General features: G+C 52.1%; 2 protein-coding genes across 2 annotated transcripts; both read right to left on the bottom strand.

The window, feature by feature from the left end:
* Positions 1–727: 727 nt before the first annotated feature.
* NCLIV_027080 (conserved hypothetical protein) lies at positions 728–3783 on the bottom strand (the record flags this gene model as incomplete). The annotated part of the gene is made up of 5 exons (XM_003882903.1): positions 728–745; positions 1159–1325; positions 1870–2010; positions 2385–2504; positions 3390–3783. The coding sequence occupies 5 exons, from the start codon at positions 3781–3783 to the stop codon at positions 728–730; spliced, it is 840 nt and encodes a 279-aa protein (XP_003882952.1).
* A 2503-nt stretch (positions 3784–6286) lies between these two features.
* NCLIV_027070 (conserved hypothetical protein) lies at positions 6287–12107 on the bottom strand (the record flags this gene model as incomplete). The annotated part of the gene is made up of 8 exons (XM_003882902.1): positions 6287–6798; positions 7056–7155; positions 7811–7903; positions 8366–9934; positions 10319–10381; positions 10759–10906; positions 11265–11426; positions 11830–12107. The coding sequence occupies 8 exons, from the start codon at positions 12105–12107 to the stop codon at positions 6287–6289; spliced, it is 2925 nt and encodes a 974-aa protein (XP_003882951.1).
* Positions 12108–15220: the final 3113 nt, after the last annotated feature.

Raw genomic sequence — 15220 nt, 5'->3', positions numbered from 1 at the left:
GATCATGATGAAACGCAGTTGTTTTCCCCGAAGTTGTGAGTGCCTGTTGACTCGAATTGCAATGTTTTGACGCACCTGGAAGAACCACCGGCGCCTACTGGCAGAAAAGGGTAAGCTGGAAATGAACGCGCAGTTCTCGTTTCCTGTCTTCTTTTCCAAAAGCGTGACTCGACCCAGCAGATGCCCTTTCCTCGGAAAAAATCACGGAGTTCCTGTCCCTTCAACCAGGACTTCTAGTGTATTGATACTCACATAAACGAAACATCGGTCAAACGAATCAAAAAACGGTGCACCCGCAAAGCGCAGCAATCCTACTCTTTCTGCTTCACACTCCTCTTTCGTATACCCTTTCCAGCTCTGGCGCTTCTGCGGCCTCCGTCGACTTTCACCACGTTCTCCTTTTCTTCTCTCGCGCGTCCCCGCTCTCGGCTTCTCCGTTCATTTGCACGCACGTTATCAGGCACGTGTCTCGGAAACCCAATCGTCGGAGTCCCATATTATATTCTCCCCGACCCCATGCTACGTAGTAGGTCTGCTGGCCTCTCTCTGCACCACGACCTTTCCTTGGTCTTCCGAGAAAAAAGGGGAACGGTTTCTCTTTCCGCCCTTGTGTCTCTGCCTCCGCAAATCAAAAAGTCAGAAAAACGATGCGACGCTTCCCTCGTTCTGTCTCCAGAAAGGCATCACCCGGCCAATCGTCTCTTCCTTCTAGACGCGCGCCGACCGCTCACCGTCGCTGGACGCACTGAAATGGAACAGAGAGACGCCAAACCCACGGAGACTGCTCACTGAGGCACATTGCCATCCACTCGAGACGTATGCATTCAGTCCCTCGTCCGTCGCCCCTGCCTCGTGTCTCATAAATAAAGACATTCCATTTCTCTCGCCTTCGGTGTCTGAACATAGTCTTTGTTTTCGTTCTCGCGCACGCGGGGAGCCCCCCCTCGCAGGCCTTTGTAAGTCACGCCTTCTTTCACGTTTTGATTCGCATAGAGCACGCCCGGAAACCTAGGACATCCACGTTTTCGCATCGTCTCTCCACCGGTAGGTTCGCGTTGCCGTCCCTCTCCATCCTCGTTCCTCTCAGCCTGACTACACAGATATTGCGTCTTCTTTGTTTCTCCACGGACTCCCGCAGTGTTTTCCAGCACCACTCACCTCCTTGAAATCGGCTAAATCAACAACTCCGTCCTTGTTCACATCCATTTCCTGGAAGAGGCGCTTCGCATCCAAGGCCGTTACACACGTGAACTTGTGGTCCAGCATCATCTCCTTCACTCGCGATTCTGGGATCTGTTTCTTCGTCGGAGACATGTCGTCGACAACTGCGAAGAAGCAAGACACCGCCGCGCCATTCTCCCCTCCATCCAAATCCATCTACACACATTCAAATCCGCACTTCACGGTCAAAATGCATATGCAGTTGCGTACACGCACAGATGGAATGAAATCGAGCGTCGCCCAAGCTGTCTGGGCCAACCTACCGACCCTTGGTGGCTTCTTTACCAATTCAACAGGGGAGACGAGGAAAGGAACCTTCTCTTGATGAAAACGTCAAACACCTCGTGCCTCTCGTCTCTCCACAAACAAGCAGAAAGCACTTACGACAAACGATAAGATGCCCCCCCTTCGAGGCAAACAGAAGCAGATAACCTGTATGTAAAGAAAAGCCCTACCCCTGCCTCCACGTGCTGACGCACTTACCCACAGGCACTGAGTTACATATACGCACATGCGGACACATCTACATACAAATATATATATGTATAAAGATATATGCTTTATTCTTATACACATTTACATTTATACTTTTATATTTATGTAGGTATGGGATACACCTTGGAGCTGTGTGGAGCGCGAGAGGCCTACTGGCGTATTTGTCGAATTCCAGCTGAATGTCGACCTGGTCGAAGCCCTCGAAGGACTCGAGAAACATTTCCTTGTCTACATTGTACAGGGCTTCAACAAACTCGCCAAAGTCAATCAAGTTGTTCTTGTCCGTGTCGTAGTCTGCATGCAGTGCACAGACTCACGCAGGGCGCGCGGTCGCATGCTCACGCGGCGGAGACAGATGCACGCACGAAGAGACCATCCAAGACGAAGGCGCCTGACGTCCGTCGCACTGAATGCGTTTCCATGCATGCTTGAATCATTCAAGCGCGGATGCAGGCGGTGTTCACCAGAGAATAAGCTGCAAGCTGGTGCCACGCTCCCCTCAAGTATACAAGGAATGGCGAGAGTGTCGGTTTCCCTCCCGTCGAGAGATGATGTGCTGACAATATCTACTTATAATGTGATAATAACAATACATGGTCTAGCTATGATCTTTATGTTCTCATTTCCCTACGAGCGGCCGCTGTTGCCGCCCGTTGTCCTTCGCCTACATTTCAGCTTCTGAGCCTTCGCCAGCGTGAAATCAGGCGTCTTTTGCAAGTCTGCTCGCGAGATGTAGCCGTCCATGTCGCGGTCCATCGAATCAAAAACCCGACGCCACGCGCGGAGTTCTGCGCGCCAAACATCGCACCCCACACAGCGGATGAAGCTGCCGTGCTAAACATGCATGTGCACATCTATCTAGTGAGACACTCGCATCCACACAGGCTTATACACAGCCATACAGACATACACAGACACGAAAATACATTTGAACAGAACCTTACATGTTTCGACGCATGCGCAAATCTTTACAAATATACACAAAAACACACATATCGACACATACACATGCATATACGCGCACATACATGTGCATCTACACATACTCAAAACATAAAAATATACATGTATTTTTGCATGTGTATATGGAAACCCGAAGATGATACCTATGAACGACGACTCACATGTATACAGGTATGTGGGACTCCTGAGGCTGGAGAGAGACACACTACACGGCCCACTTCTGCTTCGTGTTCGGTGCTCCCTTGACTTGTGTTCGGTGAGGGCCTCACATGTGAATGGCCAAACGCTCGCCGTTTCCTTCGCCTCTCATGGAAGGATCTTCCCATCGCCACATACCTATTCATTTTATATCTATATGCGCATCCTGTGTGTCTCGAAAATTTCTATCTAGCTGTCGATACCGTTCTATCTATACATAACATTCTGTACCTATTTATTTGTCTCTATCTACCTATACATATATATATATATATATACACGTACAAAAGAACCTACATAGAATGACGTGTGACCTTGAACTCACATTATCTACATACCCTCATAGAAATATACCTATCTACACAAGTAGTTGTATACGTGAACCCCGACATGTATATATATATATATATGTACATCCTCATCTGGAGATGGGAAGACAAGTGTATCTCAACTTTTATGATTCGTTTTGCTTTGTGCAGTTCGCAGGTAGACGCGCAAGGGTTTCTCGTTACCTTTGTCATCGTACGGTTTGAGGTTGTTGAATTTTTCTCTCCATTCATGAACGGCTTCATCGTCGTATCGGACTTCTCTGTCTCTTGCCCAGTAGTACGCACCCCCCGCGACGCCTCGTTTCGCGACGAGGGCCGGTGCTTGCGAAGGAGCGATCGCTGACGCGTGCGTTTGAGGCAGCAAATCCGACAGAAAATGCCCTTTCTTAAACACACTCTGCACTGAGGTGGCGCGCGAAGAGCTCAAAGCCGAACAGAGAGGTGCGCAGAGAGGCTGAATCTGAGCGTGGCCTTGACTCGCAGCGAAAAAGCGAGAAGCATTTCTCGCGGCTGAGAAAGTGGGATGCGCCAATCGCTGGCAGAAGACGCGCTCGAAAAAGGCTGAAGGCGCTGCCATCTTTGAGAGCACAACGCGAAGTTTGAGGTTGTGGGTTCCAGAGGTGCGCGGAGATTTCGGGTTTCCGAAAGCCCTCCAAAAGGCAGCTCGCGAGGAAGGCGAGCGAAAGAAAGGGCGGAAGGAAGGAGAAGATGGAGAAAGAACAAGAGAAAGAGGGAAGGAGAAGATGGAGAAAGAACAAGAGAAAGAGCGAAGGAGAAGATGGAGAAAGAACAAGAGAAAGAGGGAAGGAGAGGAGGGTGCAAGGGGCGACGGTAGTTGCGAACAGAGAGAGGCCACCGGAAAGGCAGCGAACGATGGAAGGAAGGAGCAGTTCAGTGAACGGCAGGGAACAACGATGGAGGGGTAAATGGCGGGAGCAAAGACCTGGCAAAGGGTACGAACACCAGAGCGGAGAGACAATTGCCGAACGGGCCATGCGCGACAGGAGAGACACGAGAACGACGAGGAAAGGAACGCGAGGGGAGATGTGCGCTCGACACAGGGCAAGCGTGGCCGCTCAAAGTGCCAAGGGGAAGAGCGAGAACCCGAATATTCTCCGCGAAGGCGCAGATATACTTGCTCGGGGAAGCGGTCTCTTTCCAGCGGAAGAAAGCCAGAAACGAAGACAAAACGCCGGCGGTCGCGCAGTCGCGCAGAACGAGGCCGGGAGAAGTGAAACTGCGGAAATCTGCAAAACAATTCACCTTTACGCATTCAAGCACTCACACAAGTGCTTGTTTCCCGTTCCTTTATCTTGGGAGGCGCGTCAAAAAACAAACTGCCAATCAAGGAAGCGCATGCAATTTGGGTCATCGCCACAGCGCACGGGCTCGAGCGAGTAGGGCACATCGCCTTGTTTCCGAAAAGCGAGAGAAACGCGCGTCTCCCTCGACAAAGCAATTCCACACCTCACAACTCGCCTCAACTGCAGAGGGGGACTGGAGAGAACCGGAACGCTTCACGCGAAAACGACTCTCGCTTGATGCTACAACCGACCTTGTATCGACGCACCTGAGCACATGGCTGAAAAACTCAGCTGAGGAGTGGAACTAACGCCTGTCGAAATGATACTGCAAAGCTGAGAGAAAAATTCTTCTCGCCCAATAGGCTTCTGTACAGACAGGTAATAGGTGCTGCCGGGGATACGCTGCTGTCGCAGTAGACAGGGTGAGAGGAATACGGTCATCCGAATTCCGTTGGCCGCAGCTACGTCTCTCGATGCATATATATATATATATATATATATACATATACATATAGTACATGTAGGTGTGCATATATATATATATATATATATATATAGCTATATATATAGGGGCATATATAGGTTTATAAACTGTGTTTGTGCACCATGGGATTGTATGTCTTTCTCATTTGACGCTGGTGCACAGTTGCATTATCGTGCTTCATATGCGAAAAATGTGGGTCCACGTCACCAACCGTAGAATCGTTTTTTCTCTGTGTTCCTCGAGCAGAAACCGCGCTCTCCACTGCATGATTCCGCTTCAGCGGGTGTGATGTCCCTCGTTCGTCACACTCGGTTCTTTTGAAAAAATCCGGTGATCCGCAACCCAAGAGAAACACCTACAGGCGTTCCTTTCTCCGGAGGAGCGCGGTTCTCGAAAATAGAAAGTGTACTTCTAATACCAGCGCCTGGCGTGTCCTTTTTCTTTCGTTTCCCGGGCATGGGCTCTGTGTGCGGAAGGCGCATCACTTTCGCGCACTCCGCTTTACATCGTGCAACTGAGCGTTTCATTCCGCGCCTGGAGTTTCTTTTAAGAATCTTTTCTCTCGGGCCTGAGACACAACAGTGGCTTCAGTCCGCCTCCATTTCTCAAAACGTCTATTCGAGCGCTGTGTAGGCAACAGCTATGTAAGAATGAACCTGATATGCAACAAAATGTCAAACAGAAGGGCGACACAACTACACTTGGACAAAAATATAGGGAAATATGAAAACGCACAGGCAGCCGTCTCGACATCATGAACGGTTTCTCCGGGTGTCTCTCCCCCCGGAAGAGTAGGCGGCCTCAGCTGAGACAGAAGGCCCGTGACTTGCTCGGTTTCTCGTACGGTGGAGGACGTCGGCTTCCATCCACAAAGTCGCCACTTCTCTCTTTATCTTCTCGTTTGCTCTTTCATCATCGCGGAGGCGGAAATGCTTCTCGTCGATCGGAATGCTCCACCTTCTTCGGCCTTACGTGTTCTCGGACTCGCTCAACACTCTGTCCAAGAAACGAAAAGGCCAGATATACTCTCGCTCTTTTCCTCTCCAGCGTGCTGGTCTGTACCGGAATGGGAGGCCTCAGACCTGAAGTCAGCGCTCTTCTCCCCCATTTTGTTCCTGCTTCTCGTCACTTTCCTCTCCCTCCACGTTTCCGCTGGCTCTTCTTGCATCTTGTGCGCTGCTCTCCTTTCGCGTCTCCTCCCCGTCCCTGTCTTCTAGGATCGTCTCGAAACCCTTGCCACTCAAATACCGTCGACGTCTCGCTCGCCCGCCGTCGCTCACAGCTCCCCGTCCCTATCCGCATGTGGTGTCTTCCTTCGTGTCCGTCCGCGGCCTCTCATCCTCCCGCTTTTTCCCGCAATCTTCCCCGCGCTCATACAGCCCGTCCGCATGCACTGAAGCAAAACTGCCTCGTTTCTCCGCAGACGGCCTGCGCCGTCCGTGTCTGTCTTCCGACGCGCCTTCATCCCTCGCGTTCGCAGGCGGCCCTCCCGACGCCTTCGGCCCACCATCAGGAGGGACTTGACGCGCTCGAGCTCTGCTAGATGACGCGGAAGAAGACGACGATGGACCTGAAGAAGAGGACGACGATGAAGATGACGAAGATGAAGAGGAGGAAGAAGCTGAAAAAGACAAAGCGGAAGACGAAGCCTTGGAGGTGGTGTTGCCAGCAGGCGAAGCGAACTGTTGCATGCCTTCGACGAGACGTGCGGCGAAGTCGTCTTCCAAGTGACATGCGCGGCAGACGGAGAGAAGGAGACTCTGGACCTGCTCGGGGGCGATGCCATAGAGCACCATGAAGGAGCCTGAAAAGGGGGGGGAAACGCACAACCGCATGTGATGCAGCGGGCTCGAGAGAAAGAAGAGAGACAGGTGGAAGGCAGATCAAAGACCCAGTCAACGCAAGCAGAGAAGAGGAACCATCTGCAAGAAGCGACACATAGAGGAGACTGAATGCCGACGATCGACACGCGGAAAAAGGGGCAAAACCGAGAGAACCTCTGCCAGGTTACGCAGCGCGTTTCTCATGGGGGAAAGAGCCGATGGCCAGCCGAAAGCATACCAAAGGAAGTGAGACAACCGCAGCACGGATTCCGCTCGCGAAAGGCTTTCTCCTCCTGCTGAAGCACCTCGTCCCCCATGGTTCTCCATTTCTCCATCAACTGCACGCGGGGACAACGAACGCGCAGCACACAATTCGCCAGATGCCCGGCATTCGCACAGATGCATTTCTCCACAGACACGGACCTGCCACAAGGATACACTCCAGGAGCATGTAAATATATACACATACATGCGATGTACAATTAGGTCCTGGGTCGACGTACATGGGCATGCATATATATATATATAAATAGGCACCACAGAGATGTACATGCAATGAGAAACGGCAAGTGGGATCTACAGAACATGTGCATCTAAAAAAAAAGTTTCCTCGCCCCTACAAAAATGTGAATAATGGGGGATTCCGCAGCACAGCCGTTTTCAGCTGCGGCTAATTCTGCCCCGGGGTTCAGCTGTTTGCCAAAGGTGGGAACGCCTTCTCCGCTTCCGATATTTCGACGCTCCATCTCGACTAAATGGAATCACCAGGTGTGCGGCAGGCGCTATTTTGTGTCGATTTCCCCAAGAGCGGAAACGGGCACTGAAGCGCTCCATCAGCGAGGTCTGTTGTGATTTTTTTTGTTCCACACATCGCCAGATTCTCCTTCTTGCCTGCAACTTCACGCGCATTGCCTCTTCAGCACTCTTCTCGTCAAGGGCTGAGAGAGTTCACTTCTTGCTTCTCCCCGGACGCGTCTCTTTTCCTTCCTTTACCTTCTGGCGTTGAAGTTCTTCGCTGATGGTCAGAGTGAGCGCCTCCTCCCAGAACGTCACGCGGTTCCAGTAGCGATGGTGGTAGATACACCGCTGCGAGATGGACAGAGACCATGGAAACAAAATTTTCCACAGTTGCTCAGATATCTTCGGCTGGTGCCAATGAACATTTGGACGTCCTTGGATCCTCAAAAAAGAGCGACATCTCATCTACCAGGATACTGCAATCAGTAAATCTGAAACGCATATCTGTACGATGAGTGACAAACATAACGAATTCTCGTTGACGTATGGATGCCTACGCATATACGCACGGGCAAACCTCTCGATACACGGGGATCCACTTCAGCATCTATAGTTCCATCATTATATATATATATATATACAATTATATATTGAGAGAGTTGTTCTGAATACGTAGGTGTGTGTGCTTGAAGCCGGACGGTTGATTCATGTGTTTTGTTAGTGGAGGTGGAGGGTGGCGCGGCTCGATGTCTCACCCCATCGTCCGTGATTCAGCTGGTTGGAAAAACGCAGCTTTATTCGTCTGCTTACATGCAGGGACCACCGGACAGTTTCCGGTTCCGGCGTGATCGGGCTGTTCTCTTCCGCTGTCTCGCCTCGACTTTCCTGTTCCTCGATCTCTGCACATGCCTGGACGAAGTTTGCCCACGCAAAGGTTTGCATCTGGGGATCTGCGCTCTTCAAACCCGAGGCGGCAATTTGCATGGAGAGGAGGAGGAGCATACGGCCGGTCCAGACGTCGAGTTGCTCGTCTGCGGAGTCAAGCAGCCACTCGCTGATTTCCCCCAGAATCCGAAGACACACCATGTGGTGGAGGTACACCTGCTTATGTCCGCGCACCATGCACATTCGGCGTCTCCGCTCCACCGTTTTCAGGAAGGCGAAGCGTTTTGCTGCCGAAGCGAAGTCGTTCTTCAGCTTGGGCAACACCTTCGCCAGCTTCCGGCGGACGTCTGGGGTGTATGGACACTGGGCGGGGTCGACGACGAAGGCTGACAGCTGTTTCTTGGCGTCCTTGTCTGAATCGTCCTCTCCGCTCTCTCTTCTTTGTTCCCCCGGTGCGCCGCCTTCGGTCCACAGCAGATCGAGGATCGCCTCGTACTCCTTTTCTGCTGCTCGCATTTTGGCGGTTTCCTCGCTCCCGGCGGAACCGCGTCCCGCGTCGCCGAGCTCCTCGCCACTCGGGGAACTCATCCCGAACGGCGCTCGCTCGTTTTCGCGGCGCCCGCAGTCGCGCTTTTCTTCGAGGCTCGCACGGCCGCCTCCAGACCCAGCGCCGGAGCCACCCTGCGCTCTCTGCTCTTCTCCGGCGCCGAGCGGCAACGGCTCTCGCAGCCCGGACCCCGCGGCGGGGGACTGCGAGGAACCCGGTGTATGTACACCGTAGTCCGCAGCGCTAGCCGGTCCTCGGCCGCCGACGAGAGAAGCCGCTGACTGCATGACGCGGGTGAAGGGCGATTTCTGGAGCAGGGACCGCGCGACGCTCGATGCAGCTGCCGCCGTGGAGCTGACGCCGAGAGACGACGAGGCGAAAGAAGACGCAAACGAAGCCGTGGGAAACGCAGCCCCCGAGGAAGAGCCTTGGCCCGGCGTCTTGGAAGCCGACACACCCGAAGGTTGCAGCGCATCCCCAAAGGTGCTGTCCAGCTCCACCCAGCTTTGGGCCTTCACTTGGCTTCCCATCTGCGGCTTCTTCGGCAAGCGGTACTTGCCCAGGAATTCCTGCAGATCTGCCTTCGGCTCGACTGCGTCCACCAACTTGATCGTTTGCTCCAAGTCGTACTGGACGTTCCGCAGATACGCGGCCTGGTACACCATCGCCTTCCTCAGAGCATCGCGGAAACACATCATGCGTTTCTCGTCCATGTCTTGGAGAGACTGAAGAATGATTGACATCTTCCTCTCGTTCGCCTGCGCTGCCGCATTCAATCGCGCCACGCTGTCCCGGTGCTCCTCCTCCGCAGCCTTCGCTTCCACGCACCGGCGAATCGCCGACAATGCCAGCTCTGTACGTACACTCGGCGACTCAGCCTCTGCTGCCTGCGCCTTCAGAGTCACCGAGGCAGCTTCCCTGCTGCACCGCAGGTAGCGGTCCATCGCCTGAAAAACCACGACATGCCGAGCGACACGGGCGATGCGCACGACGCAGCCGGAGTGCACACACGGTCAAAGTTGCTCTCTGGTCGACAACTGCAGAACCCGGCTGCGGCGCGAATGCGGAGGACTTGCAAAATGCGCGCTGACACCAAGTACACATGCACGCGCTTCACACGGAGACAGAAAAACAGATACACGCATGCATTTGTGGATGCCTACCTAGGCACGCACCGACATACACGCTCACCCACCACAGACAGCGGACACGAGTGTAGGGAAGCATTCAAACACAGGCACTTTTTCCGTTTTTCAATGGAGAAGTGAATGAATCTCCGTGAACGTGTGTGGAGCAGCGACACTCAGAAAAAGGTTCGAAACACAACCTACTTTCTGATGGTCCACAGTCGCCAGCGTTAACTCCTTCTGCGCCTCCGAGCCGTCTGCCTTGATCTGCCGGTCGGGGAAAACAGACACACATCTACAGACGGGAAGGCCGCGGTAACAGTGGAGAGGCACAGGAATGCCCAAAAAGGCCCGCCAGGCCCACACACATTTGAAGAAGCACACTTCAAACCACCCATATATATATATATATATATATATATATATATAAATGCCGATAAGCGCATATTCATACGCAGGCGTCCATGCGTACATATCCGTAGTATGCTCGTGTTCATCCATACACAACGATTCATAAATCCATATCGAAAAATCCACATGCATATATATACATATGCATATATATATATATATATATATATATAGATGGAAGGGCGGAGCAGAGGGCTCTACGGAGACGTGTGTGTGGCACTGTTTCTTCTCACTTGTTGGAGGACGAGGTAGTGATTGTGGATCGTGTTTGTCAGTGTCCCCTCGACGACGTCTCTCCGGATGGCTTCAGCGAACTCTCTGCAGTGGTCTGCCTGGTGAACGGCCTCGAGACGCAGGGCGTTAACAGCCGACATGATGGTTCTGCGAGGAGAGACGGTCGAAGGAAAGGGCGAGCGAAGCAAGTGAAAAAAAAGGAGTCGCGACTTTCTACGTTTTTGGGGGCTGAGAGAGAACCCGCAGGCCGAACGGAACGGGTGTTCAGGCATCCGACTGCTGCACACACTTGAAGAGAGCTCGCAAAAAGAACGCTCCGCGCACGCCGCGAGGAGGTTTTCCAAGCCCCCCCTCGGCGATGCCAGAGGAACCGGATTTCCACGTAAACGCACAAAACCTCGTGGGAAGTTTAACCTATGCGACGATAGCTCGTGTGCAGCCGCAAATCGCGTCCGGTGTCCGTACACCTGAGACACAGCAAATAGCTCGCCGGAGACACACTCACTTGCTTTCCAGGTTGGTCGCGACGAAGGTTTGGACAAGACTCTCCATTTTGCTCGCCTGCTCAACTGCTGCATTCGCTCGGAGCAGCAATGCCGCCCTCAGTCGCTCCAACAGCATGCGCCCGCTGTCTACGCGACTAACTGCCAAGCACCAATCCGAGTTACTGGAGGAAAACCACAGAAATCTGTCGTCGCTTCTTGCATGTTTTTCTGCGCTTTCCGCCTCTGCCTAATACATGTATGTATACATATACATATATATACATATATAGAACGTATATATAACATATAGATATAGGTAACTGTTTCACTAATGATAGAAGACGACAGTTGGGATGAAACCTCAGGAGCTGTCGGGCTTTTTGTTGAAGCTAGGGAAAGATTTATACTACCCACTCCGCTGTGACCTGTACATAAACGAGTAAAGAACCAGACACATAGTTTCACCTGCGAACCCAAATACATACATTTGTATGTAAATATATACATATATATACACACATATATATGAACGTTCATGTGCTAGATGAATATGTATATATGGACACCAGTTTGGTAGGGCCTTACAGGTCGTCTTTGAAAGTGAACTGGGTCTCTGCTGTTGCGTTTTCACTGGGCGCAGGTTGGGCCTTTTGTCTCTCTTCGCCGTCTCCACTTTCCTTGCTGGGAGCGGTTTGTTCTTCCGACTTCGCTGCGCGTCCCTGCGTGGAGCCGAGAGAGGCAGCCGACAAAGAGGACGAGGAGCGCGGGGAAGCGTACGCGTCTCGGTCGTTCGGCACGGCCTCTTCTGCCTCCTCGCCGAGATGCCTCGGCTGCACCCCACAGGGTGTCCCCTCAACGTCCATTGCGAAGCCGTTAAGCGGTGAGATGCGGCGGCAAAACAAGAACGGAGAGGCACGCGAGACAAAGAGACAGAGAGGAAGAAACGCGAGGGGAAGAGGGGAGAAGGGGAGAGCAGAGGAAAACGGATACGGGGTGAGAAATGCGAGACAGCCAGCGAGAGTGGAAAGAAAAGAATGGCAGGGACGTGCGACGTCGACAAGACCTGAGGAGCGAAGTTTGTGAGGGGTTTGCGATGGTGTCAACGAGACGGAGGAAGACGAGACAGCGTGAGCGCGCAACTGGCATGCAGCAGACAAGGTCGACGAGAACAGAAAAGCAAATGAGCTACAGGCGACGAAAGACGAGGGACGCTCGTCTACTGGACCTACGCGAAACACTGGGCACAACCGGGCACGGCTTGTTAGGAGGCGGGAGAGACGTTAACTGAAACTTGGGGATGCAGGTGACGAAGACGGAAAACTATACATTTATATCGAGTGTCATGGTTTGTGCGAGCAAGATGACGAAGAGGCGAGACGCATGTGTGAAGGAGAGACGAGAGAAGGGACGGCTTTCGTGCAAGATGAATTGAGGCGCCAAGTGTGAAGAAATTCTGGTAGCGCCCCGAAGGCCTCCGAGTAGAGGCGAGTTAGAGAGAGAAAGACAAAAGATGGAAAGAATCACATGCAGAGAAGAAGCAGAAACGAAGAGCAGTCCCCCGTGAGGAAAAGAATATCGAGAAAACGCGAAGGATAGTTACAGAGGGTGAGCTGTCCCCGGTAAAAACCTGCGCGTCGGCGGAACGGCACAGCCGCGTCGACGGAAGAAAATCGATTTCCTCTGTATATACACCTGGACGGCAGCAAAGACGGAAAAGAGAACCGCAGGAAGGGACGGATGAAGCGTCGTGAAGTGTCTGAGAGAAGGAAGCGCCCGGAAACGTTAAACGGAGAAAAGAACGTCGAGATCGCCTGGGAGAGACACGGCGTGGCGCGCGAGGTGAGCTTTTTCCCAGAGGGCCAGCACTCCCGTGTCGTGCCCCGTTTGGACACGGACCGACACCGGTGCTCTCTTTCTCTTAAAGAAACGCTGTCTGAAAGAAATACGGAAGATTCCCGTGGTTCCACGCACAAGAACATGCTTGTGGACCGAGAGGAAAGGCCGGGTGTCTCGGGAAAAAACGGGAGAGGTGAGTTACACGGTGACGACCGATTGGGCGCCCTCGCGAAGGCGGAGAAGGAAAGACTGCGACAAAAACAAAATCTCCCCTCTCTTGCATGCGTTTCAAAAAAGACACGTGGCATCTGAAGGCGGACTTCTCCCGCCCTTCCCTGCGTCGGGCCAGCCTTCCCGGTTTCTGCACTGAGAGAATGCTGTCTTTGCGTGGTGACAGCTTGCACCGCCCATGAGCGAAACGCCTGCGTGTTCTTCTGGAGATCCAAGACCGGAAAAAAAACGGAAATAACACAGGAAAAAGCATGCAGAGACACGCGATACGGCAAGATAACCGCGTGACGTAGCTGGCGCAGGACGCAAACCCCTCGCAAGACGTCGCACACACATATATGCATGTGCACGTTCACGGTTCAACACATGCATATAGATACAAATATATATTTAAAGGGGGGGGTGCGCTTATCTTTCCTGAAGAAATTGAAAACATCTCATACTCAGTCACACACGCACACGCATCTACATGTGCAATACACGCGTATATACACGGATATATAATATATATTTCGAGAAGAAAATGTTGTTAGATGAAGAGGCAACTCTCCGTATGTGAATCCACAGAAAGTCACTAAACATGTAGCTATATATATCTATCAATCTATATATATATATATATATATTTGTATGTGGTTAGGAAGGTCTGCGTATCAACTTAGGCAGCGAATAGGTGTACTCTTGTACACACCGCTTTATTTCATGCTCTGCAAACAATGAAACATGAATCCGGTAAATAGAGACATTCAAGACCTAAAATCCAGAGGCACAACAAAGACAAAGTGAACTTGATATCGGAGGCCGCTTTGCCCGATGAGGTCCCAAGGACAGCAAGGAGACCAAAGACCACGTTGATGGCGATATACAGAAGGAAAAGCGAAGAGTGTGTGACGCGTAAACCAGGAGGAGCGCGGGAATATGCAACACAAACGAGTTCTCCCTTTGGCGACATGCAGCTTACGCCTCGGAAGCGAGCGGAACGGATGGCCCCTCTGCTTGAAAAAGACGATCTGTTGCGGCGGGAGATTCTTCACTTCTTTCCAAGGACACACATGCAGGCACCTATCACCGCCAGAACGTTCCTGCAAAGAAGCGCTAATCATCAAGGTCAGTTGACCGTTCGACTCAAGGCCAGAGAGAGCGAGTTGATCACGAAGGGGGAGTGTTTTATGCTGGATGAAGAGAGAAGAGAATTCTTGGGGTTTGCCCGTCCAGGATAGATGCCGATGATCGGCTACGCAACCGGCATGGCGTGCGCTCGTGTCTAGTGAAGATTTTGTGAGATGTTTCCGTGCGAAAAGAGTTGACCTTGTTTCTGTGGTTCTCTGGCGCATAGACTGACAGTGATACAAGTTGATCCAACTGACTCACCGACCACGGCTCCTGTTCGTAGACTGCTGTTGCTTATTCTGCGTCTTGTTCACCACTTTCCCTTTTTGAGAGAACACCAGACACAGTCCTCTTTATAGAGAAACGTATTCTGACGCTCAGCAGCGTGCCTCAAAAATTTAAACTGTGGGAAAAGAGGACGGTGTGTCGGCGACGGCATCCTCGAGTTCGTATTTTTCTCAGGTATAGCTCGTTGCTGAGAAGAGATAAGAACAAGCAGACAGAGTGAGAGGTACGATACCCGGACAAAAGGTGAAGCGACGCCGGCGGATCGTACGGAGACGGTTTAAGGTACATCGAATCTAACTCTCCACGCCTGAGGGTTATGCCTCTCTCTGACGAGCTCAACGGACGGAAGAGAGAGAGGGAAACAGGAGACTATCCTCTCTGTGAGCAGCCGAATGCCTCGTGTTGGACGTGCATGTTCTCCTCCGCAGACTGACATAAGTCCTAGACCCATGCATATACAATTGTGGCCAGCAGTTGCATTTCTGTGTCTAAAAGAGATGCACAGTGCGAG

This window comes from Neospora caninum, chromosome VIIb, assembly GCF_000208865.1.
Source record: "Neospora caninum Liverpool complete genome, chromosome VIIb".
Classification (NCBI taxonomy): domain Eukaryota; phylum Apicomplexa; class Conoidasida; order Eucoccidiorida; family Sarcocystidae; genus Neospora; species Neospora caninum.
This window is presented reverse-complemented; position numbering and strand designations above follow the sequence as displayed.